At 44.2% G+C, this 25,447-nt stretch overlaps 1 protein-coding gene across 1 annotated transcript in view; it reads right to left on the bottom strand.

Moving 5' to 3' along the window:
• The window catches only part of rims2a (regulating synaptic membrane exocytosis 2a), a gene marked incomplete at its 5' end in the record, with an annotated part of 131,941 nt that overhangs the window by 18,536 nt on the left and 87,958 nt on the right, over positions 1 to 25,447 (bottom strand). The window contains 8 exon segments of the mRNA XM_079275630.1: positions 4,485 to 4,606; positions 4,608 to 4,710; positions 5,239 to 5,405; positions 7,747 to 7,847; positions 18,832 to 18,864; positions 19,152 to 19,258; positions 20,886 to 21,071; positions 23,655 to 23,771. Of these exon segments, the coding sequence (XP_079131756.1) occupies positions 4,485 to 4,606; positions 4,608 to 4,710; positions 5,239 to 5,405; positions 7,747 to 7,847; positions 18,832 to 18,864; positions 19,152 to 19,258; positions 20,886 to 21,071; positions 23,655 to 23,771 (936 nt within the window).

The raw sequence follows: 25,447 nt of genomic DNA, 5'->3' as shown, positions 1-25,447 counted from the left end.
GCATACGAGTGCCAAGCAACATTCAGTCGTATGCTTTAAATGAAAGCTTAAAGGGACATTTCATCGAACACACTGGGAGGCAACGGATACGCTGGATCATGAACGCTGCATGTGAGCGTCAAGTCATGCAACGTGCGACACTTATCCCCTCATCTCGTTCGGCCCTTTCACAGAGAGGATCACTGCTTCTTAGTTAAGTAAGGCAGAAAAAAAAACGTGTTACCATGGCAACTGCCCCCCGGCCGGAGCATCAGCATGCGTTCATGCCTGTCAACACAACTCCGAAGGTTTTGAGGTGATTAATTGAAGTCTAAAGCTCGTCGTGAAATGTTATCATCAGTCGTAGAGGCAAGTCTCTCCTCTCAATACACAGGCTGTTGTTGAATGGGCTGGGGGGGGGGGGGGGCATGGGTCTAAAGTAAACAGCCCCTCCTCTCTTTTTAGTAATTCAAAACACCAGGCTTTACTCTCCCTCACATGACGTACCCAGGTGATGTGGGATTTAAAAGTGCTCCTCACACGCTGGAGAGGCTAAGAGCCGCGTGTGTGAGCGTGTGCCGACGTGGACGGGCCCGTTTAATGTGTAGCAGATGTATATTTGCACTGTGACCTCGATACATAGATGAGTCAGACGTAAATGTAGCTAGTGACGATGCTACTGCCGCATCATAAGCTCCGTTGCTTTCATGCATAGATGAGCGTGAAGGCAAGTAGCAACTCAACCATTGTACAGCAACTTCCTGACTCCTCCAGAGATGTGTGGACACGGCATTGATTGTTGTCGGTATCAGCAGCGTGTCCACCACGAGGCTCAGGTTTACTGTTCACCGTACAGGCTGGTGAGAGTGTGCTCACTGGCTGAGCTTACGTAACAGCACATGGGAAATGAAAGTACATTTACTCATCCCGGTGTGCACAGAACACATCCCACCGCTAAGCTCATGATGTTGAAACACAACAACCTCTCATCTCTGCTAAGGACCATATTCTGTTTTATGGAACTCAGATGTGTGGCTTCAACATGCAGAGCCTCACGGTTATAATGCAGCCAAGACCGACATCTGTTTGCTATTACAGCTATTACACCAACCAACATTGTCGAATAATCTGCAGATTATCTTTTTTGGGTCGATCAATTCATTATTTTGTCTATGACATGGCCATCACATACAACGAGGAACAGAAAACGCTCACATTTTAGAAGCTGAAAATTACCCAAATGGTTAATTGACAATTAAAAGTTGCTGAATAATCTTCTGCTGATTGATTAATGATTTAGTCGACTTGTCGTTTCAGGCCCAATCTCCTTGATATGTCACACAAGGTTTTATTAAAGAAAATGATCGATTTCCTTTTTAATTCAAGCAATGACTTGGGCGGCAGAGTTGAAAAATCACTGGGCACCTTCGGGCTAATAATACTAATGATAATAATGTGAGTGCATATTATATTCTATCTTGTGCAGACATCCCGGTCCTGTGTGCCACCTGAACAGCGTAAACAGTGCATGCTTTCATTTCCTGACACAATAACAGATTATTGCACACAAACAAAGCAAAAAGCATTGATAACGTGTCCTGAGCTCTGATTGTAATATCCAAAATTTGATATTCTTAAAATGACATGTACAGCTGTCGGTCTTGGCTGCTGCTTAGCAACCACTTGTTTCACTCCTTTACACAGACTCATGTATTTGGCCAAAGAATGGCATCAAGTGAGTATTACTGTTTAAATAACTTTTTCTTTTCAAAAATAGGATTGTTGTTTGATTTATTTGGAGCACCATTTACTGTGTTAAAGGGACAGTTTGGATTCATTGAAGTGGGTTGTGTGAGGTACACATCCACAGTCAGTGTAGTTCCTACAGGAGACGGCGGTCTGCAGGACCTGACAGCAGGACCAGCACTGGTGCAAAGCAATGTACTGCTGTAAACAAGGGCAGCAGGACAACGTATTTGATCAGAATTATAATAACAGTAATAATAGTACATTTTATTTGTATAGCGCTTTAAAAGGTACTCAAAGACACTTTACATGGTAAAAAGAGAAACAATGAACAATTACAATATAAACAAAATAGATGACAGAACAGTAAAGAACAGCACTAAAACATAGATAACATAATACATAACTAACTTTACAGGTTAAAAAGCAGAATTGAATGATAAACACCTAAAAGAAAGACCCACCTAAACAAATCTATATCAGTTTAAAATGACAAAATATTTTATATATTGTGGCAAATGTTGTACATATAGTGTACACATGAACTGACATCGATTTGTTTCGGTGACTAAAATAGGTTTAGCTGCTGAACTTGGCCACAGCAGCACATTGCTTTGCTCCCGTGCTGGTACTCTTGTATGTTTCTCCAAACTGGGGATGTGCAGCCTGCCATCTACTGTCGGCGATCCACTGACTATAGATAAGTACCTCATACAACCGCACTTAAAAACAATCAAAACTACCCCTTTAACGTCAGTTAAGCTCCAAGCTACAAGCTGAGTGCAGCACTCACATGGAAGACACGAACCCTGAATGAGTGATAGAACAGAACTCTCTTCTGTTATCCTTGCATAAAGAAGGATGTGCAATGTTACAAAGTCCGTATGTCATCGATTTATACTGTAGCTGTCATGAAGGATTTGGGGTTGATCACACAGATAAGAGTTGTCAGCATGTTGAAAGCAGGACCAATCCAGCTCACTTTCAGTGGAGGAGGAAGACAATGTTTGACTTTAGAATATTGTAAATGAATCAGAATGTATCTCCAGAACGTATTTGCTGAGGCAGGATTTCTATCCCACTAATCATAGGTTCCAGCAACCCTGAACTGAAAGTGAATTGATTGCTGGTTGACGGTCTCGGTATGAGGGCTGTGGTGTGACACACAGACAGAGAGAGAAATGTTCTTGGCATGTCGGGGAGAAGTTGGAGGAATGTGGGAGGTTTCGGTTGACAAGTTGCAGGTGCAGGTGCAGAGCGACACTGTAGGACTCAGACAGACAGACAGGCAAAATACTGACACAACATCCAAGCACTGAGCAGCACAGACAAACAGTAAAGCAACTCCAGACTGCAGCCGCAATAGACTGAAACTGCAGCTCCTCCGGATTTAAATATCTTCTTTTAGCATTAATCCGTCTCTATAAATGCACTCTGTAGGTGGTGTACCTGTATAGCGTTCAGCCGATCTGCTCACATTTCTGCTGTGGGCATTTGGCATCCCACAAATGCATTTTCTTAATCAGACCGTACACACTGGTGCAGCGTTAATTGCGCATAAGAGGGCATAGCTTTTATCTGAATTTGTTTTCTCTCAAGTCCAAGCACACACTGCGCAGTACTAATATGGGTAAGAAGCACGGACTTGGATCCTGCTGTGTCTGGGATTTGAAAGTGAAGACATCTTGTCAGCAGTGCAAGCTAAGCTTCTGTCCTGCTGTGGGATTCCAAATCATTTTGTTCTTGAATTTGCTCTTGACACACTTTGTACACCTGCTTCAGAAATGAAACTTTACTCTCTTGTGGCCAATTAAATCGTGTCATGTTAAATATAGTCCTAACATGTTAGAACTGCAGTTTTTGCGAGTGGAGGTTGTGGAGGAGTGGAGTTTGTTAACGTGTCTCACCGCACTGCTGTAGGTATGTGTGAAAGAATCTTTAATTGTCTCCTAACTACACCTCGTGGTATGTTGCTATGCAGACATGCAGGTTTGCTTTTTATTTGCAGAGGTTTTGAGAGATCGGAGGTTTCTGCCTTCACCCACAGCCAATGGAATAGTGTTTACATTCACCTCCATCGTACTGTATTGTATTTTTTATTTCATTTCCATTTTCAGGACATAACAGGACATTGTTTGTATAAAGAGACATTGTAGAAGTTAATTTGGACATGCGGGAGGACAAAGATCCTATTAATGTATCAAAATGATGCTCAAATGTCATGTCTTCCATCATGGGGAGAACAAAGGAATCAACTCCACATTCCATCCTACAATAAATAGGTTGCTCTCACACTAACACTCACTCTTACAAGTCATATAATCTCTCTTAAACTTATCATCACTTGTGCTTTTCTATACACAACGTATATATACTGTACACATGTACTGTATTCCTGCAGCTGATATCTTAAAATCTCTGCAAATGAATCTGAACCTGTCTGCATGGCTACATGAAAATGTGTTTTTTTTTACTTTGTGATTGAAGTGAATCTCATGTTGAATGCGTGCTGCACTGTTTCCACGTCCATCTTATCTGCTGCAGGCTGCATGGGTTCCCAAGCTGTTAGTAGGAATGCTACTCTACTTTAGTGTCGGTACGGGTTAACAGGGCCACCGTTATCATGATTAAAGGGTGGAGGACAGTCACCACACTCTGCTTTGCACGTCGGCATGTAAACGTGAGAGTCAGCGGGCACTACAGGGTCTACGTTGTTGTTAGTAGGAGTCTATGGTTAGAGGCTGCCACACACGCGTTACCTGAGGTCAGTCTCTGAGATACTCCTCTGGTGCGAGTCCTCTTCCTTCTCCACCAAATCCTCCTGATGCTCCTTGTCTGTGTCTACCTCCCGCCCTCCCTGCAATCTCCCCTCTTTACCTGACCTCCTCCCCTCCCCCCCCTCCTCCCACACCCGCCGCCCCCTCCTTTAGCACTTCCCCTAACCGCTCGTCCCCCTCCCGAGACTGGCTCCTTGATCTCAACTGGCTGCAGACGGAGACGGAAGCAAGAGAGCGGCACATGCAAAGCAGAAAAGAAAAACCACACAAAGCATGAATATTGTCAACAACAAGAGAAAGAAAGACAAACACAGAGAGACAGCGCCGCCCGGATCAAAAGCAGACCGATTCAAAATAACAGAAAACAGAAATGTAGACTTTTTGTTTGTTGTTGTTTTGCTTTGATATGAGACAACACCCGAAGAGATGCAATGTGTTTTATGTTTCAGTGTGTGTTGCCAGATATGGACAAACTTCCCCCCACAGCCTGAATGAGCAGAGTTCAACCATTTGCTTCCAGATTTTCTCTAAAACGGAGCCAAACCTGAACTCACCACAGAGAGAAAACGACATGCATTTTCCTCTTTACGTTGAACCGCGTGCAAACTATTTCAGAGCTGAAACCGTCTGGACGTGGCAACATATATGGGAAGACATGTTCACAGCTGGGGGGGGGATGGGTCCATTCCTGATAACAGCAGGATGAGTTTGAGGACAGAGACGTTTGCGTTCCTACCGGATTTTGCGGTTTCCTTGCGGCCTTTCTGATTGGACAGACATGTAGCTCGTGCTGCTGAACCGAGAGGCACTACTGGTTCTCGACACAGCGGACACGTCGCTTACATCGCTGTCCGACGACTTGGCCGACAGGTTATCTGAGCCCCGTGGATCTCTTCCCGAACGCTGCAGAGAGGGCGACAACAATACCATGTTATGGCGATGTCTTATAACACAAAAACATCTTTCTGGTGCAGTCACGAGTCCAATCTATTTTTATTTGTTGGTTTATTTGAACGGGACACTGCAAATGTGCCAGAGTTAGCCAAAAGGCTATTTTTCATCTGTAGTCCCAAGAGGCAGATGTTACACAATAAACCTAAAAACAATGTAAGATTAAAGTTAAAAGGTTAAACAATATTGACACTTAACAATGCGTGGACAAACAATGAAACAAAGTGAGAATAACTATGTTAAAACATGGACTAAAAACATGGACTAAAAACAGTATTATGCTGTTTAGATGCTAAAAAACATCCACGTCAGAGGCACAAAACAAAAGCATGCAGAGTATGTGAAATACATGAATCTGAAGTCCATGATCTTCTCAAATGTGGTTGTTCATACTGTGAGACACTCATTTAACACCAAATGTAAACTTCAAAAAGTTACGAAAGGGTATGAACTTTAAGCGCAAACTTTTAGTTTTTAATTTTTAATTTGCAATTCATCATTTACATACAAGCACTTGGCAAACAGGTAACCTGGGGTCTTTGGGGCTGCTGGGGGTCTGAGGAATCCAGCCTTACCAAAATGATTATATAATATAAAGCGGTTACATTTAACCCTATCCCGACCAAGCACAACAAGAAAATCCTGCTTACATGTTAATGCATCTGTAATCATCATTTACTTTTGATAAATGAAGTATAGCTTGCTGATGGCAGTACTGGAAGGCAGACGGTATAATGGGGAAAACCAGTGACAGATTTAGACTAAACTAGCTTTACTGTGAGGCTTCCTCGGAAGCTAAACTGGGAATGCCGATTTTGGCATCACCCTGGTTCAAGTAGTGCAGAGCTGGATGTGTAGATAATAATCCTTTGTGTATTTTCTGTGGATTGTTTACTGTAAGGGAACCTGAAGTGAGTGTCACAGTAAGTGGTTCGTATTGTATTTTAAGAGCAAGCGCTCACGTCTTGTTTAATAACAGCCAGAGCTTTGTTTTGTCAGTGGAGGATACCGTTCAGCAGGAAAGCACGCACCTCGTAATTTCATCTGCTTTTTATAGACTCCTAGCAAACACACTGGCTGCTCCAAATGCTGCCGTTTTTCATTCCACAGACTTAAAAGGAGAGCCGCACAGAGAGCCTCGGTCTGGTGCGGCTTCGGCCCAGACGGCAGCGAGGACACCGGGCCCGAGCTCTCTAAACATGTTCGGGACCTCTCCAGAACAGAGCGGTAAACACTTGACTCTGCACACACTCACTGTCACATTCCTCCGATTTACAACAAAAGGCTTAAAGGCTCAGTTCACCCAGATGACGAGGAGAAGACATATTTCCTAACATACTTCTGCTTGTATCTCGTCCTACAGACAGTTTGGGTTTCATGGGCTAAGCTCTTGTTTGTCTGACTCAAAGCACTGGTGAATGATATTTCATGTAAAACAGCCGTGTCTTCCCAGAAACGTTGTACCAGTGACTCATAAATATCCACAGACCTTTCTCTGAATTATTTCCTTCGCTTAAAAACATTTCCCAACAGAAACTGATGAAAGTCTGGGAATTGTGCTGAGTTACTCAGTCATTGTTTATGGGACGTTATGCTGCTGAGTTTCTTTCATCAGAGGAACACTTCACCCTCAAAATGACCACTTTTATATCAATTACTCACCGCGTGTTACCAAGAATTTCAGTAAAAAACGTTTTCCTCGAACCCCTCCGCAGTGAACGAAGAATCGAGAAACGGCCAAAAAAGGAGTTGATCTTTGATTTCGGCAAAAGCGCACACTGAGCATACGACTGGATAAATGAGACGGGGATGTTACTGCATGAGAGTTTGCACACAGATGTTTTGAAGTACCGTAGTTTTGCTGTTCCTCCATTTACTTCAATTCATCAAGGATTTACTACGTCTTCAGATTCTCCCCTCAGCGTGTAGGGCGTCTTCAACAAGGTAACAAGTGGTGAGTGATGGAAAAGGTCCTTTAAAGGTGGTGTATTCCTAAATCGGAGGTACATATATATTTAGATCTTTTGTGATGTGGTTGAACTGACCCTTTAAATAGACAGTTGAAACTAACTCAGTGCTCTCCAACCTTTGAACCGAGTTGAGTGTTGACCTGTTTCGGTATGTTCGTGTGACTTTGTCTGTGTGTGCACGAACAGTATGCAAACATCAATGCACACGCGCAGCATGATGTTGATGTGTGCATGTGCACATGCTCGACCGCTTGCAAAGCGCGCCATATGGCCAATGCTTACTTACTGAAGCACGCATCCAGCCCATCGAGACGCGCTCTTACCTTGTGGTAGTCCTGCTCCAGTCTGGAGTCGGAGCCCGCTCCCTGCTTGTACTTGTTCATCTTCAGCTTCATCTGCCTGGTCCTCTCCTCCATGTCCATACCTAAGCAGCACAGAGACAGGGGGCGGTCAGATGGGGGGGCCGACGCCGTGAGGGAGGCCTGATGGAGAGACACACTGTTATGGTGGAGAGACAAGCTTCTGCCGAGCTATGAGCCATGAGCTATGACGAGGACAGATCGAATGGGACAAAGCGGAATGGTCGGCTGTTTTAACACAAACACAAACAGAAAATACTGACTTGTAAACGTAAGCTGCATAACGTGCCGAACAGATGCATTTGGAACCAATTGTCACAATTCCAGGCTGATCGTCGACTGAAATGTTCTTTTTAATTGACTGAATAATAATCAAATAGCACAATTTATTGATTCCTGCTTCATAGTGTCGAAGCTTTGGACACTGATATCGCAGTAGATAAAACGTTCGACTACCGACAATGCCCATGCAGGGACACACTTTACATGAGAGTCTAGATGAATGAACACATCCCTCTCAGCACAAACTGAAAGCCTTGCAAAATCTTATTTTATTGTCATTTCGGTGCTTCGTAAAATCATCACATCATCATGTTTGCCCATCTCATCTCCTCTGAAATTCAATTTGATCACTGTGCTTTGTTTCGTGTTGCTGCGAGCGCAATTTGCATCGAACAGACATCAAGCCATAATCAATACAGAAGCTTAACCTTGTTCTGCAAAGTGGCATTATTACCATAATGCCACTGCATAAGAACTGTGCCCATGTTATGTAACTGAAAGGACAATGAACCCCCCGAAATGAAAAGCTCACAACAAATACTTTCTGCTGAAGTCGCCACTTTCCTGCTGTGCCTGCATCTCCATTCTCTCCGCTTGCTCTCTGCCTCTCTACTTTTGCGTCATGTGATGGCAATGATAAAGCGAAGATGAATGTAGAAGCGCCATGTGTGGGGGGGTCCGCCATATTAAGTTCTATCTCAAACCAGTTAGCGGGGAGTGGAAGTGGGTTGTAAAAGCCTCCAAGAGTGTGTCTACATTAATGCTGACACAACCAGATACCCTAGCTGACCGCGTGCAACAGTGTTTTGTGTTGGAACACTGAACAAATGGCTCGTTCCGTACGACTACCGGTACATTTACTGGAAACCTGCTCAGAGTAAGAGGACGTTTAATGTTATCATACAGACATCAACACTTAAAGGTTACATCGTATTTAGGCTCAAGCACACCCTTTGTTGACCAATTCATTTGATTGCAGTGTTCTGTGTGTATATTTATACACAGCATTACAATAATTCAAGTGTGCAACATCTGGCATTAACATTTATTTATACTGTACATTTCAACTTATATTCTTACACATTTATAAGATGAAAATGATCCCATGTTTCAGTATAATAATTTGCACTGTTATATATTGTATATATATGTATATATATATATATATATATATATATATATATATATATATATATATATATATATATATATATATTGAAGAAGCCTAGTAACAATGTCTCTGTGTAGTCAACAACTGTCAAATCAAATAAAGAAAGTACACACCAATTATATAATTATATTTTCACAATTATTCTTCAAATTTCAAATTTAACTGGATGGATTATAAATAATACATATAAATACATAAATAAATGTTCTTCTCATTTCAAGTAAAATAAGGGCTGGATCAAAGAATAACTGACAAAACAGAAAGCTTTTGAAAAATGTGCATCTTAAAATAAAGTAATTCATTTTAGAAACATTAATTTCACTGAATAGTCCTGCAGCTTTAAATTTAAAAAAGTCACAATATAATATTTTTGTCTTCTAAAAAGATAAATCAGTGAGCAGGACTTTATCTGTGGTTATTAACACTTGTTTCAGCTCTATCCTCTCTGGTAACATCATTGTTGGACAGTGAATTCATGCGTTAGGATTCTGATCATTTTGGGCTCTTAGGTTTATTTTCTGTGTCTTCATTCAGATGTGAGTGGGTACGTTTGTTCAAAGGAGTTGTGCTTTGTCTCGTAGTGCGCTTCATTTGCCGCTTTTATCAATCGTTACGGTTTCTGAACATATGAGACATGCTGGATTTAACTGCCTGTGGTAAGAATTAACATAGAAGAGTCTGTTCAGTCATGTTTATAAATTATATTCTCTCTGAGCACGTTTCTCTTTTTGGTGAACGTCATGTGAGAGAATTTTCCTGCTCTTGTTTCTTTTTCCTCGTCTCTCCCCCGTCTGTCACGGTGTGTGTAAACCTCGCTCAGTCAGGAAACTTGTCAGAATACTCACATTTGATTGGCTGAGCTTTACAACGCATTGGTCGGTGTCTCCTGCACCGCTGAACAAGTACCGTAACGGCTGTATAAGATGCGCCGCTTAAAAGTAAAAACTCGCTGCCTAATATGTATGATTCCGAAATATCGATTTTAGGTCCTGGGTCCCAGTTAGAGACCCCTGGTATACATAATCATTACACAATTAAGTATTTCTGATTCTGATATTTGTTCATAGTTGTGCCGAAGCTTGCCGCTGTGTTTATACCCTACACCTGAGAGAAGGTGCTTCATTCAGCTGTGAGTGACTACAAACCGAGTGGAGGAGTGGAGGGGCCGGAATTGGAATCTGGCCAGTGTCTGATGTCTAGACCTGCAGCAAAGACACCACAGTGGCATGACCATGATCGCCATACAGCCTATCCACGGCAAAATAAACACGAGTGATGACAAAGAAGCCAGAAGCATCTGCAGAACAATTAAGAGCACAAACAGCACGAGAGAATGAAGGCGAGCAAAGCGGGAAGAGAGAAGAGGGAAGGCGGGTGGGGGAGGGCAAGCCGGGAAGAGGTATAGAGTGAATTAAAAGTAGGAGAAGACGAAGAAGAAGAGGAGGCTGAGTCAGAAAAGAAAGGTGAAGAAGAAGAAGAAGCAGAAGGGACAGACCTGAGTTCGTCCAACCTGGTGAGTCCGTGTCTTCTGGGATCACATCACAGAATGGACAGACACAGACAGAGGAGAGGAAGATGGATGTGAGAGGATGCACGAGGGGGGGGCGCAGAGGGAAGAAGGAGGGGGGGCGACTCGATGGCCGTGATCGCCGCGTATGCCCGGTTTGCGGGGTCAGAGTGAGGAGGGAGAGGAGGGACACGACACAACAACGACAAAAACGACAAGAACAGAACACACAGACAAAATCATAGAGTACACCAAGAACACAGAAACTCCACCATGGGCACAGTGAGAAGTCAAAACAGGAGAGGCTGAGGTAGAGGCTAAGAGTTTGGTTATTAGAGATCAGGGGGGTGGGGGGAGGTTGGGAAGGTGAGGTTCTGTGCTAGAAAAGGAAAAAGAGCTGAAAGAGTAAAGAGATGTTAATGCGCCCTACCAGATAGAAACTACAAACCTCTGGGGAGAGGAGGGGGGGGGAAGGAGGGTAAAAGGAGAAGTGGATGTCACTTGAGTCTGCATGGGGCAACTGTGGGGAGACAGCCTGGAAAAATAAGATGAAAGGAAAGAAAAGAACACAAACTGGAAGCACAGAGCAGCGAGCGCACAAAAGAGAGAGACGACTACCTCGCGAGTTCAGCAAACAACGTGAAGATTGACGACAAAATACAGACGTAACCTGAGTAGAGTGCACACTCACACACACACACACACACACACACACACACACAGTCCTCAGCTACAGCATCTGTCTCAAAAAGAGGTTACGTAACAACAAGATCGACGGCTTGCTTTGAGGCATCTCTGTTGCTTCTCATTCCCCCTCTTCGTATTATTCCTTATTTCTTTCCGCTCCGCCTGCCGCTGAGACCCTGGAATATATCCGTCTTCTCTTTCTCTATCGTGTTCTCTTTGTGGTGTAAGCAACCACCCGTGGACCTGCATGACCTCAGATCGTGGGTTTGGACATCGGGGGGTCAGTCTGTGACACTTGTGGCCCCTCCTCAGAGTCAGGCTGCCCCCTCTGGCCACCACTCACATTGCTCCTGTTCTCCACCCTTCCTGTCTGATCTCCGTCCAGGAGTCTGAAGCGGACTAAACAGACAGTGACAGCTGGGAGGGCGAAAGGAGCCCACTGCAATCAGACTTCATCTTCATACCCCCTTACACAGAATCTTTGCATTTAGCTCAATTAGTGCTCCATTAGGATGAATCATGAAGTGTCACATGAATTTAAAAAAGACAATGTGAGACATCTGCCTCGCCGGCTTTCATCTCTTTGTGGCAGCTAGCATCACCTCATTAGAGAGTCAAATGATACTGGAGCGAGCAAGTGATTTTCTTTTTCTCCTTGTTTCAGCTGCATCATTTAGGTCATCGGCATAAGAGAGAGATATGTTCAGACAGACATGGGGTGAGTGTGGGAAAGGTCTCCTGTGGTCTGTGGGTTTATACTGTATGGTCGTCTCATATTCTACCCAGACGACAGACATGCAGCAAGGTAATCCGTGTTGCAAACAATTACAAATGCTTATTCACAGAGGTAACATAAAACGTGTGGTGTTTTCACGATGGAGGTAACCTACAGTTCCACAATAGCAAATGCGATTTTGGGTCACGAATGTACCACGGGACAATAGAAAATAGAATGGAAGTCATGGTCCATATCATTGAGATCAGACATACAACACAGATGTTCTTCTTCTTCCAGACTGTGGTAAACTGGGCACATATCTTTGCTCCTAATATATACAACACCATCCTAAATGTTTAAGTCCCGACATCAGCAGCCCTCTGTTCTTTACTGTCAGCTAATACCGGATTCTCTGAACAGACAAATGTGGATGTCTTCACTGTTAAACTGCACCACCTGCAAAAAGCTTCCTCACATCCTCCCTCGCTCATCATTCAGTCCGAGGGCATTTTGTTCTGCTGCAGGTCCAGAGGCAGATTAACTGACTGGTATGGGAAACCTGTGAACAATAGGTGGGGGATGTGATTAACCTCCGATGTTGAGGAGCCTCGACTGGCCTTGAGATAGCCGCGAGTGTTAATAAAGTACCGTGAGTGTGGTCACGCTGGAATAGAGCATCATGCTCAGTCAGCCTCTCCGGGATACATCAAAGTTGAGAAACATGCAGAGGCAAAGACACAGAGAGCAGCAGAGGACCAGGGAGTTTAAAGAGAGACAGGTCTGAGAAAGAAGAGACCGACTTATGAGCATTTACCCACTACGCAGAGTAGTATAGTAGAGAGTCAAAGCTTGTAATATCACTTCGTCACACGGTAGCAAAACCAATTCAGAAACGCTCACAGAATCAGATGGTGCAGACGCATATAACACTTTCCCTCTGGCTTTGTTTAAACAACATCAGTTACATCTGAAGCCGTGATCATGTGGGCACTGCGTGTCCGCGAGTGACATAACTAAATATAAAGGAGGCTAAAATTCAGAGGGAGGTGGAGACGTGTTTCCATGGCAGCACATTATGCTAATACAGCAAACACAGCGGCGGAGTCATTACCTCAGCAACACGTCTCGTGTTCTCCTGCAATGCATCCGTGGATGACAGCGCCTCACCAAACTTCACTTCATTAAATGAAGCACGACATTAGGCCGCGGCATTCTTTTGTTGTTGCTTTGTTTCGGGTAATGGCATGTGCTGTGCTTTACAGTTCAACGCTTAGTGATGACGAAGAGTGTGGAGAGAAACATCAGCTCCACGCTGCACTGCAAAACCACACCGAGAGGAGAGAGAGGAAGACGGAAGGACGCCATCCAGAGGCTGACCTGGGTAAACTCAGGTTAATCATCTCTTTAGATCCTTCTGCTGGCCCATTCTAAATAAATAGAGATTATATGTTGAGTGTTTCTTTTTCATCCAGCTCTTACTGTACAATGTCCAGGTCTGACTTTGGAGAGGCAGTGTTCCAGCTGATAAAGAATCCACACAAGGACAGCGTGGAGAAAGTCTTCAATGACGGATCACTTTGGTAGAATGTTGCTCTGATTTCAAAGGTGCAAACCTTTACATGAGTCCATGAATAACAAACAACTGATCATCCTTTTCTTGCTCTGCAGAAGAAGTTCACACTGAGAAAATTCCCTTTAAGGCAGCTCGACAGCCCCAATATACTTAAACTCTCTACTACGATCGGGTGAACTCTTGATTGTTTAAGCTAGAAGCTCCTAAAGACTTTATAAAACAGGGTTCTCAATGCTGAATCAGGCACTTCTCAAAACTTTATTTCCAGCAATTATAACAGGTATGTGGGACAGCACGAGTTACCTTTGTGAGATTTAATCCAGTTTGGTTGGTTTAAAATGTCTATATCGTTTGTTAATGCGACCCCTGGTCTTACAATTATTCCTTATTGTTAAAGTGACACGCTCAGCTGACAGAGAATTACACGAGTAAGCAGATTTGGTGCGTCGCTCAGGCCCAAACGTCCGACGATGGATGCGTTGCTGGCTGATCGAGTCCTCGCAGTTACGGCACAAACTCACCACAAGGCCGGCTCGTTCTGAAAGAAGTGTTTTCACACGGTCATGACGAGGCTCCACCTCGTCGCCGTGATGCACTAAAATGCACCGTCGGGTGGCAGCATTACCTTTGGCGTTTAGAGCGGCCGCGCTGTTGGGACTGATTCAGCGAGTGTTTTACTGTTCATGGACTCATACGGTTGATTGTGCCGAACATTTGAATGTTCTATCAAAGTGAAACGTGGAGTTTAAAGTGTCAGAAATCCACACCCGGACCAACCAACCTGCGTCAGTGAGGGAGGAGTGTGGCTGTGTCCCTCCGTCAGACAGAGAGCCATTCAGCCCTCGCTGCTGGTCCTCCCATGTCACTTCTACAGCGAGACACGCACACACATACAGTACAGATTTACACACACACACACACACACACAGGTTTGCACGCTACAGCCATCTCAGGGACCCTGGATTGACAAGAGACCTTTTTGTATCCTGCACAAAATGTGCAAAAAAAGAATCATCTTTATCTCACTACTCATTAAGACAAGGTTATACAAATATTTAGCAGTGATAACAGAGGCCAGTGTAACGACTGGTAAGAAAGATTCAGTCCTCTTTGCCACTTCAGCACTGAATTCATGGACAGCTCCTCATCAAACATAATGAACTTTGCTCCATCTGCTGGCCAACAGAGGTAACAGTCCAGGGTGGTCTAAACGTAGGAGATTAGACTCTGCAGTACTTCTACGGCAAAGTGAAATGCACAGGATTCCCCAAATGTGTTGAGATGCAATAATCTATCTGAATTTGTGGCTAAAAATTGCAAAGAGTTATGTATGACTGAAACTCACAGTCTTATGGAAGCACTGCACTGAGTGTACTGAGTGTGTGTACATGTGTTCAATAATCCATGTCATATTGAAATGCTTGCCGATTCCACAATGGAAATACAGTCGAGAGCTCTTTCTCTGTGAGGTGGATTTCTATCACAGTAGACAGTAGATTTGGGCCGTCCTGGAGCCAGACAGGGACAGAGACGAGCAGAGATCACGACAGCTCTCTGTACATGTTAACATCAGATGCAGCTACGCACAACTCTTACATTTGATCAACTCCATACGAACTAACCACACTCAGTCTACATAACAGATGGCATGTGAACGAAGGGAGCTTCGTACGGCTACTAAGAAAGAAGAGTCACCAAGAGTCGAGGAGGAATGAGAATCACAGATGAGAGCGAATGTCACACATGAAGAACTCGCGTTGAACCGAGAAAGTCCACACAGCAAACTCACGCCATCACACTACTCTGGCTACTTGCCTTTCCTCCCATTTACCGGTGGGCCTTGGGGTTTTTCCTCACAGTCTGCTGCTAGTAGAGAGAGACAGATGGAGGTTCGTGAAAACGATGGACATCTGAAAGCCACATTGACATGGCAACTCATTGCTGCACGTGCGCAAACACAGAGGCACATACATCTACAGAGCCACAAGAGAATGTGGCTTTTTTTTTTTTTTTTTACAAACCGTACACTGTTTCCACTGAGTCAGCCAGCACTACAGCTATGGCAGTGTTGAGTAATAGCACGGCGCAGTCAAAGGACAGAAGCACGGCACATAAACAGATGGGAAAGTAGGAAGTGGAAACTGTGGGGAACTCCAGTTTCTGCCAACAGCCTGGCTGCTCATTCAAGCCTGTGGATGAATGTACTGTACAGATACACGTACTGTACATCACTCTCATCCGAAAACAAGGTCGTAACTGAGCTTGTACTTAGAACATATCCATTGAGATTTTAAAGGAAGAATCACGCAGCATTTCGAGAAAAGGGAGAAAAACACATGGTTTGGGGTTAAAGGTTGTTTCTGTAGTAAAAAAAACAAAACACACACCTGAGCGACCATTTTGGGATTTAGACGCCCCGGGCTCCTCCCCTGCTCCCTCTTAGCAGTTGCCACACATAAACAAATAACATACAAGACAATTAGGTTCGTGCAAGTGTGAGATATGACTATAGTTTGAAACACAGCAGCGAGACGAAACAATGGCAGGTTTATCAACAGTCCAGCTCTTCTCTGTAACCAGCACAGGCAATAACAAGATCCAGTGCATAGAACGCTACACACACACTAGGGCTGGGCGATAAATCGATTTAATCGATTAATTCGAATGTGTGCTTTAAGGCGATGTGTTTTATTGAAAATCGAGAAAATCGCCCCCACCCCTCCCCCCCGTTGGGTTCCCGTAGTAGAGTGCGCGCGCATTGTTTACAAACTAAAACAATGTCACCGCCGCCGCCGCCGCCACCTCACAACAACAACCCAGCATTTTGGAGACATTCACCAACTGTACTCCGCATGAGAAGAAGAGTGCCCGGTGGAAAGCCATCACGGATGCAGTCGCGATGTATATCGCAAAAGATATGGTGCCCATATACACCGTGGAAAAGCCGGGGTTTATTCACCGTCTCAAAGCTTTGGACCCCAGGTACGTGCTACCAAGCCGTAAACATTTTTCTGACGTTGCCTTGCCTCGGCTGTACAATAGTACACGCCAAAGGATCTCTGCGGAGCTGGAGGGGATGTCATTCTACTCCGCAACAACTGACCTGTGGTCCAGCAGGTTGACCCAGACACCGATCCACTTGACTGGTGGAAGCGTCACCAACTTAACTTTCCAAGGCTAAGTACTTTAGCAAAGAAATACCTCTCTGTGCCAGCTACAAGTGCCCCCTCTGAGAGGCTTTTCAGTGTGTGGGGGGGGGGGCATTGTTACATGCCACCGTGCATGCCTGAAGCCAGAGGTAGTAGACAGGCTTGTCTTCCTGGCAAAAAATATTTAGAAAAAACATGCACTACTGTTTAATACTGTTGGTTATGTTGTGAATGCACTTGATTTTGTTTACATGCACTTATTTACTGTGCAAAATATGTTATGTTGATGTTAGATCAGATGTTGCACTTTTGAAAATGTGAATGTTAAAGGGTCATATACATTTTATTTCATGCTGTGTTTGTATCAGTGTATTCAGTTAGAAAAGCTTGCTGTAAAAAGTTACATTTGCACAGTTGTTTACAATGGAAGGCTACTATTTAATGCCATTTAATGTTATGTTTAATTTAATTTTATATTTAAATGATTCAGGCAAACAAAAGAGTGACCAAATACTTTTTGTATACTACAGGCACCTTTCTACAATGTTCAGGTTTTGTTTGCACTTTATTTTTATCAACCTACTTGGGAAAATCATCACAAAATAAAAGAAAAAAATGTTTTCAACAGCTTCTGTCATCTGCAAAAAATTTTGGGGGAAAAAAATCGATTTAAATCGTGAATCGGATTTTTTGTAAAAAAATCGGAGATTTTTTTTTTAGGCCATATCGCCCAGCCCTAACACACACACACACACACACACACACACACACACACACACACACACACACACACACACACACACACACACACACACACACACACACACACACACACACACACACACACACACACACACACACACACACACACACACACCGTTTGCATTACATAAGCCAATTGCCATACGGCTCTGTGGGAGCTGCAGCACAAGGTCAGATCAATAACTCCCCCCACTGTCCTGCAAGGTAAGGCAGTGAGAGAGAGAGAGAAGCACAAATGAAGAAAGGAGGGAAAGAGAGAGAAGTGAGAAAGGATCAACTGTCTGACAAAGAGAAAAGGTAGAAAGAGAGATTGGGGAATAAAGAGGAAAGGGCGACACAAAGGAGCGATGGAGAGGTCCAGATAGAGAGAGCTTCAGAGTGACACAAAAAAAGATGGCAAAGATACAGAGCAAGGGCAGGAAGGAGAGAGAGAGAGAGAGTAAATAAGAGAGTGAGGAAGATGGAGAGAGAGAGAGAGCGAGAGAGAGAGAGACGGGCTTGTTGGCCGCTGTACAGAAGACAGGGAAAGCCCTCATGGACTCTGACTATGATGAAAGAGTTCTGCGAGTGCTTTGACAAGTCCTCCAGAACTGTTGGAGCGCCCCCCCCCTATCTTTGACCCAGTCATTCCCTTCAAATCACTGCAAAGCTGCAATAGTCTTTGTTTTTCCACTGTGTCTGTTTCAAAGACACGAGTGCAATCATCACCGCTTTCATCGCGGCTCTTCTTAAGGCACACGTCACAAGTCGCTACAACACATGACATTTGTTAAAGTGCTGAGGAACAATTCGACTTTGAATGTCACTTTGTAGTCGCGGAGATGCAGCATCAAGCTCACCCTGTTTAGTTGATACAGAATCATTGGCTTTAGTGAAGTATCTCAGCAGTGCAAATAGTTTAAATGAATCAATAACTCCAAGACAGATACAAAAAGATGTTCAGAGAGCGGAACTCAAACAGACCACCGTACAATCAATGGTAGAATCCAGACACGCCTACAGGTAAGCACAGCACGACGGTACAGGACATCCAAACCGTACGTTAAACACAGCTGCAACAGAGGGAGGGTTCAAGGAGCACCGAGTAGCCTCCAGGAAACCCAGCCGCCCGCCATTGCAGACTGGGTTTGGGCCTTCAGAGTAAGGTGCGGCTCAACGCACCCAGCCTGAAAGACTAAACCCGCACATTCAGGTACAGACCTTCACTAGGCTCTGTTCCTTCGTCTCCATCTTCTGAGAGAGAAATGGAAAAGGGAACCGAGTGGAAATGTTATGGGTGGCAGGCAAAAGTAAACAGCAATAAACAACAGCAAGGAAAAATCCTGGTGTATAGGATACAACCTCAAAGATTCCACCAGCAAAGAAAAATCTTACAGTCAAAGATGAAGCTTTGAAAGTCAGCAACCGCTGCTTCTCAGCCCCAATCAGTTGGGCCACCAAATAAAAATGACATCATCATGAGGGTCATGGTGTCTTCACAGACCCTGTAATACAAATAGAAAACAAGCAGGGTGACTTACTTCTCTCTTTCCCCGTGGGTGGAAGCTGTGGGAGTTGCCGTCCTCGTCTATTGGACATGGGGGTACTGGTGGGACTGGTCTGGACCGATCCACTACGAGGATGCGCCCTACATGACAACGGGGTGGGACACAAATTAGGACAAGATCTGATGGTGGATGCAGGGCCTGGCCATGTCGCACCCACATCACAGTGTGAAAGAAGTAAGTGCGTTTTTCAAAAACAAATGGAAAGTTTGATTTCAGGAGGTAAAGCTTAACATAAAAAAGTAAAGCTCTCTACTATGATGGGAGACTGACACCAGTTTGATCATTTATCATGTAGGTTGGATCACATTGTTACTTATTTTGATGTCACTGTGAGGCTCAAGTGGAGATAATCAGTGACTGAGAGATCATTGTATTTGCTTTATGATTTAAAGCTGAATTTAATGTTGAATTTAAAAAATCAAATCAAATCTTTTGAACGAGACAACTAATAGTGGTTACATAGCTCCATGTAAAGAGTTATTTACAGCAAAAATGTATCGCATTCAGTAACTTCGTAAAGATCTCCAACTATAAAACCAATGCACACAGCAATGAAGTTTGGCACATGGCATGGGAGTGGAGGGGACACATCAACTGTAGGGAACTGAGCTGCAATAAAAAAAAGATGGCAGGTGTGTGAACCGCATGTGCAGTCGACTCATCAAGCTGCAAGGAGAGAAGAGTTCAATGCAGGAACGGCAGACCAGTGCGACCATGCGTTCAGACTGTCCCCAAAAGGCTTCAACTCAAAACAAAAGGAGAAAGGAAACAGAAATGCCATCCCGGGATAAACGGCATCAGTTGATGTTAGTAATGGAATCACAGTCGGCCCATCACTGCTATACTCACGCAAGCGTATGAGCAGTGTGTTCCAAATGAAAACGTCAGCACGCCCCCTACGGTGTCGGTTGGGGGGGTCGTGCCTGGAACATGGGTAAAGAAAATACAGCACCGGTGCTTTTGGGGACAAAACAGAAAGTGGCTAGGTGGGAGGCAGTCGTGAGGAGGAGGTGGTGAAGTGAGGTGAGGCGGGGAAGCAGGGTATTGGGAGGGTGGGAGTTAGGTGGTGGTGATGAGTTTGTTTTTTGTTCTGGTTCATTCTGTGAGTTAGTCAGGCTCGGGGTGGGTGGGACAGGGCCTGTACTGGTTGGAGTTGTACAAAGGTTCTAGTGATGCAAACATTTAGCAGAGGTAGAGCTGCTCTGGGGGCAGAAATAATCCTGCCGGTTGATTTAGAAGAACCAGGGATTTCCACAAAGGAGCTGATTTATATTTAGTAGTTTAGCAAGAAAAAACATGAGAATATTAAAAACAATTCCTCATTTTGATTAATTTGTTACTATGACAAGCAAATCGTGAAGTCAGTGGGCTAACATGACCTAGCTTATCTAAATAGCCGAATATGAAGCTATTTGGGTAAGCTAGGTAGCGAGCCTGGTAGCTAGGCTAACTAACCTCTATAAGATCTCTGTATGTCTATACGGCATATTCCCAGTTAGCAGCATAATAGTAGCCTTAACGAATCCTCTGGGCTTTGGTCTAACAATGTCGCTGTGATTTTCTTTTGGTCTACTTATTGATGTTTTAAGCTAATGTTTAAATTATCTCTCCCTCCAGAGTAGCTATGGCTCAGGGAAATGATTGTACAGCTGCAACTCCAGTCTGCTTCTGTGCTAAGATGGTTCGCGTCTCTGATCTGGGTCACACCTCGTCAAGGCAGGTGAGGGGGGGGCGGACCTCCCAGATGGCAGAGACGGCATGGACCTCATGAGCGAAGAGTCGTGGGGGCGTTCAGTGGAGCGCGAGCGGGACGTGGGGCGCTCTATAGTGGGCCGCTGGTCTGCAGAGCGGGACCTGCTGTGATACTCGTGTCTATCCATGGCTCCGTGGTTCCTACAGAGGTTATTGAGAGATAGGCAGGCACTCAGTGGGGCCCCAGCAGGGCAGGGACAGTATTCTTGCCAGGGTGGACAGTATGGAGGGCAATTGGAGAAATTTGCAGCACCCTCAAAACTCATCCAAAATGCATGTGTTTCAGTAACATACCAGTTGTTTTTTTGTTGTTGCAATCAGTAAAATGTCAAAAGGGCTCGGTGCACCCTGTGTGTCCGATGGGTCCTGTAGTGAATTAAGAGTGAGGTCCTCAGGTCGGTGGCAGGGACCATGTGCTGCTATAGGTGGTGAGTGACTGTTCATTTACGGTCTGTTTGAGGTAGAGTGAGGTGTGAGGGACAAGTGAAGTGCATCTTTACATTGCTTTTGGCTTGTCATATCTGTTATCTCCTGAAAAATGCACATCCACGGTCAGTATTTTTGGCACAGTGAGGATGAAGGCAAAATCTCGTTGGTCTGAAGAGCTGGAGGAAAGAAGCAGGTGAGGTTTCTCAACCAGGAAACGAGATCATTGACATGGATATTATTTCACTTTGCAGAGAGAAAATAGCAAGATAAAATCATTTTCATAAAATTGCATCACACTGCACATGTCAAAAAAAGTGAAGGAAATATTCCACCTAGAATTCAGAGACGTTAAGAGCATGCACACTGTTGGTGAAACTGTGAAAGTTATATTGGTAAATCTTAAGTCTTTCAACAGTTGCATTTCAACAGTTTTTATGATTAATAAAACAAGCAGTATTTAACTGAACCATTTCACCATTCTTATCCTAAAGCACAGGAGACATGTTGGTGTCCTGAAGATACAAATAGCTGGGAGCTGCTAGTAAAAAGGCTGATAGACACCAAAAGATTTCTTTCTAAATTGTAACTTTGTTAATTTTTTCTTGGAATATGGAAGATTTTCTTTCACTTTGGAGTCATTTGAATTTGAATTAAAAAGTCAATCTTGTCATAGTCTTGTAGTGTCTACAGCCTTTTGCAGTATGAAACATTGTCCAGTAGAGGAGATGTCCTTTTTGTCTCCAACAGCAAAGCAAAGGCCCATCAGTCAGCGACCTTAAGTAGCCTTTAACATTCTTCATCTGCAGTCATTCACAGTGATGGTCAACATAATCATCAGTGGATTCACATCGTGAGCTTGTTATGGCCAAGGATTTATGGGTAATGTGAAGGTTATGTCTGTTGCAAATCAAACTTGAGGTGTAATTTGATGGATGTAGCGACGACAGACTGCACTTTGGAATAGCACCGCTCACTACGTTCTCACTGGATTCAAACAGAGTCCAAAACATTCGTTTCTGTACTTGGAAAAGCCGCTTTTTTAATGTGTACACGCTGCAGGCTTTGTCCCACTCAAGGTAGACCCTGGGGCGACGCACTTAAACAGAACCGTAAAACACATTTTCTCATGTTCTGAGGGGAAATCACCTGACCTAAGACACTTGCCAAAAGGCTTAGACTCTACCAACGCTCTCCGCTGCTCATCTTTGTCTCCTCTTCCATTTGCCTTCTGTTTCTTTACTCTGTCCTCATTTCTTTTCAGTTCTCAGTGTTGATTTTACTCTGCCAGGCTGCAGACAGCAACAAACTGTATCTGCATGAAGAGAGGAGGGAAATCTATTCTACTCCTCTGTGGATAAGACCGAGATGCTGGCCACTTTCATTTCTCTGTCCGCTCAGACAAAAAGAAAGGCAGAGAGAGAGAAGAAGATGGAGGGCTCTCGTTAATGGCTATCTGGGCTGTAGGCTGAGCCTGAAGTCGAGCCAAGCCGGGCCTCAGGGAAACTTTGTGACACTTTAATAAAGTCAGTCAGGCTCTCGGGCTGGGTTCTGAGGACTCATCACTTTTTTTCCTCTTGGAGCGCAGAGAAATAGAAGAAACGTCACGTTATTCCTGACTGAAAGCCAGATGGCAGCAGGCGAAAGATTGAAGACAGAGAAAAGTAGAGTCATTTACAGCGTTTCTCTGTGGGGGTCTTTTTATTGGTGCATCAGGATGCTGGCGTGGGTCCTGGGGGTGGATGGATGGGTGTCAGCAGGCCTTTCTATGGTTGCTTGGAACGGCCAGACACTAGAAGCCAAAGGGCAAAACACGGAATTGACAAAACTACTGTGCAGCCCAGAGCAATGCATCAGAGATGCCATTGTATAGGTGAGCGATACGCAGCTGCCAATAGCATGTCAAAATAAAGGACAACACTAAAATTGACACACACCACTGAGCAACATACTGCTGTTGGCATAATGTACATGGGTACATAAACAAGGACATCAACGAATAGACAGTAAGGTGGCTGCCCAGCAATTAACCCAACAACCAGGAGACATAGAGCCGGCGTCAGCAACACAAATAGCTCTGAGGCCTCGACATACAGAGGCAGTTGTGTATTACCGTTTCACATCTACGCAACTTCAGAGCTGTGATGACGCGTTTAGCAAAAAAACGGATATCGAGACAGGATATCATTTTCTGCCATCACATGTACGACCACGGATAAATCAAAGACGGACGAGGGACAACTTGAGGGGACCACAAGATGGCGGATGCACGGATGCAGCGGCAGCGCATGTCAATACCTCTCGTAGTCATAGTCGGAGGAGTAGGCGCCCTCAGAATAGGCGCGGGCCATCCTAGTGGAACGCAGTAACCTGACTGCTTCCTCTCGGCAGATTGGGTACACGCGATGGTTGCGGCTGGCGGGAAAATATCAAGAGCTGGTCAGAATTTAATTTCTTTCTCCGTCAAAAGGGGAAGCAACATAAAAAACAAAATAAACTGCAAGGGAAGACAACTTAGAGTACACCATTTTTTTCCCCATTGCATACTGTTCTCTGCCTGAAAACATGCCTAGAACACAGATCCACAGTGATTACATATAAGGCTGAATTCTAACACTACCTCTGCTGGACAAAACTTCACAACCAACCAACACTTATCCATGTTCAGTATTGCCGTAGTCACTCTTTGGTGGTCACACTTGCTCACATGGCAAACGAGAGGAATGTTTCCATGAGAATGACTGAGGTGATGAAAAGAGAGAATAAGCAATGCTGACACCGGATGGATGAAGTGTACGGTCACGCATTTTCTCAATGTACTGTACCACACACACACAGAATGTATATATATATTTGATCTTTTGCAGAGGAAATATATACTTAACACAACGCTGATGTCACTGACAATGGCCAGATAACATGAAGCATCCACTTCAGCGCATCCAAAAACATGTTGTGCATTGACTACAGTGATTGAAGACATGCCATCGTGTCAGTGCCATGTGTTCAACGCCCAAATGAAAGACTTCCTCAAAGAAAAGAAAGGGGTTGAGATGGGGCTTCATGCATGCTCAGGTAAAAGTCTACCTGGGGTCGTTTTGAGGATCATCAATAGGCTGAGTATGTCTGGTTCGAGGTAGGGTGAGAAAATGGCTGCGACCACATGGAGGGAGGAGAGAAGACAGAGATGGATCTGAGATGGCGCAGAGGAGGAGGAGGAAAGGAGAGACACAGAATCATAGGCAGACAGATGGAGGTGTGAGGAAACGGAGGAGAGAGATTTCTCAAAGAAATAACGACGTAAAGAGAGTGAGAAAGCTCATAGGAAAGGTTGACGTGACGGTTTCAAAGAGGGGGGAAAAACAGGCGAGGAAGATGAGAGATGCTGAGAAGATGTCTTCCTCAGCTTTACCACACCGACAGATGAAAGCGGTACACCGAGCACACCGGCAGCATTCAGGGAGGGAAGAGCGGAGAAGCAAAGTCCAGGCACCTAAACCTGCTTGGTGTTACTTCTACTGCATGGCAAAAAAAAACTTAAGACCATGCACATTACATCAGAATCCTTCTTTTACAGACACAACATTTCAAAAAGTAGGAAAATACATGGGAGACATTTGCAAAAACAAGATTTTTCTTTTTCATGTTGTCGGAGTTCTGGTATATTTCCAAATTCTCTGTGACTCATTTCCTGTGTCATTTTAAACTGTTTATAATAAATAACCGGCCACTGTTAATTAAAGCAGCTGAAATACACTCAAGTGAGCACTGTCCCAGACAATTTAGATAAGTGCATTTTCTGCGTCTGACACTGATTTAGGCCAAGCCTCAGAAATATCAAATAAACTTAATTGGACGGGGGAAAGTAGCTGCGGAACGGCACTGCCAAGGCTGCGATTGGACTCTTGGAGCAACATTTTCCAACCCTCACAGAAAAAAAGTGCTGATGGGGGATAACTGACCACTTCCCCTCGATCACCTTTTCCATAAAGATAGCGAGGTACATGCAAATGATGCATGCTGTATGCAGCATTTGAAGCCCTGGACTGTTTCCTGCATGCTTGATATAAGATGGAAAATACCCATTTGTT

This window comes from Melanostigma gelatinosum (genome assembly GCF_949748355.1).
Source record: "Melanostigma gelatinosum genome assembly, chromosome: 9".
NCBI classification, from domain to species: domain Eukaryota; kingdom Metazoa; phylum Chordata; class Actinopteri; order Perciformes; family Zoarcidae; genus Melanostigma; species Melanostigma gelatinosum.
Note: the sequence above shows the minus strand (reverse complement) of the source record. Positions and strands in the feature narration are given on the sequence as shown.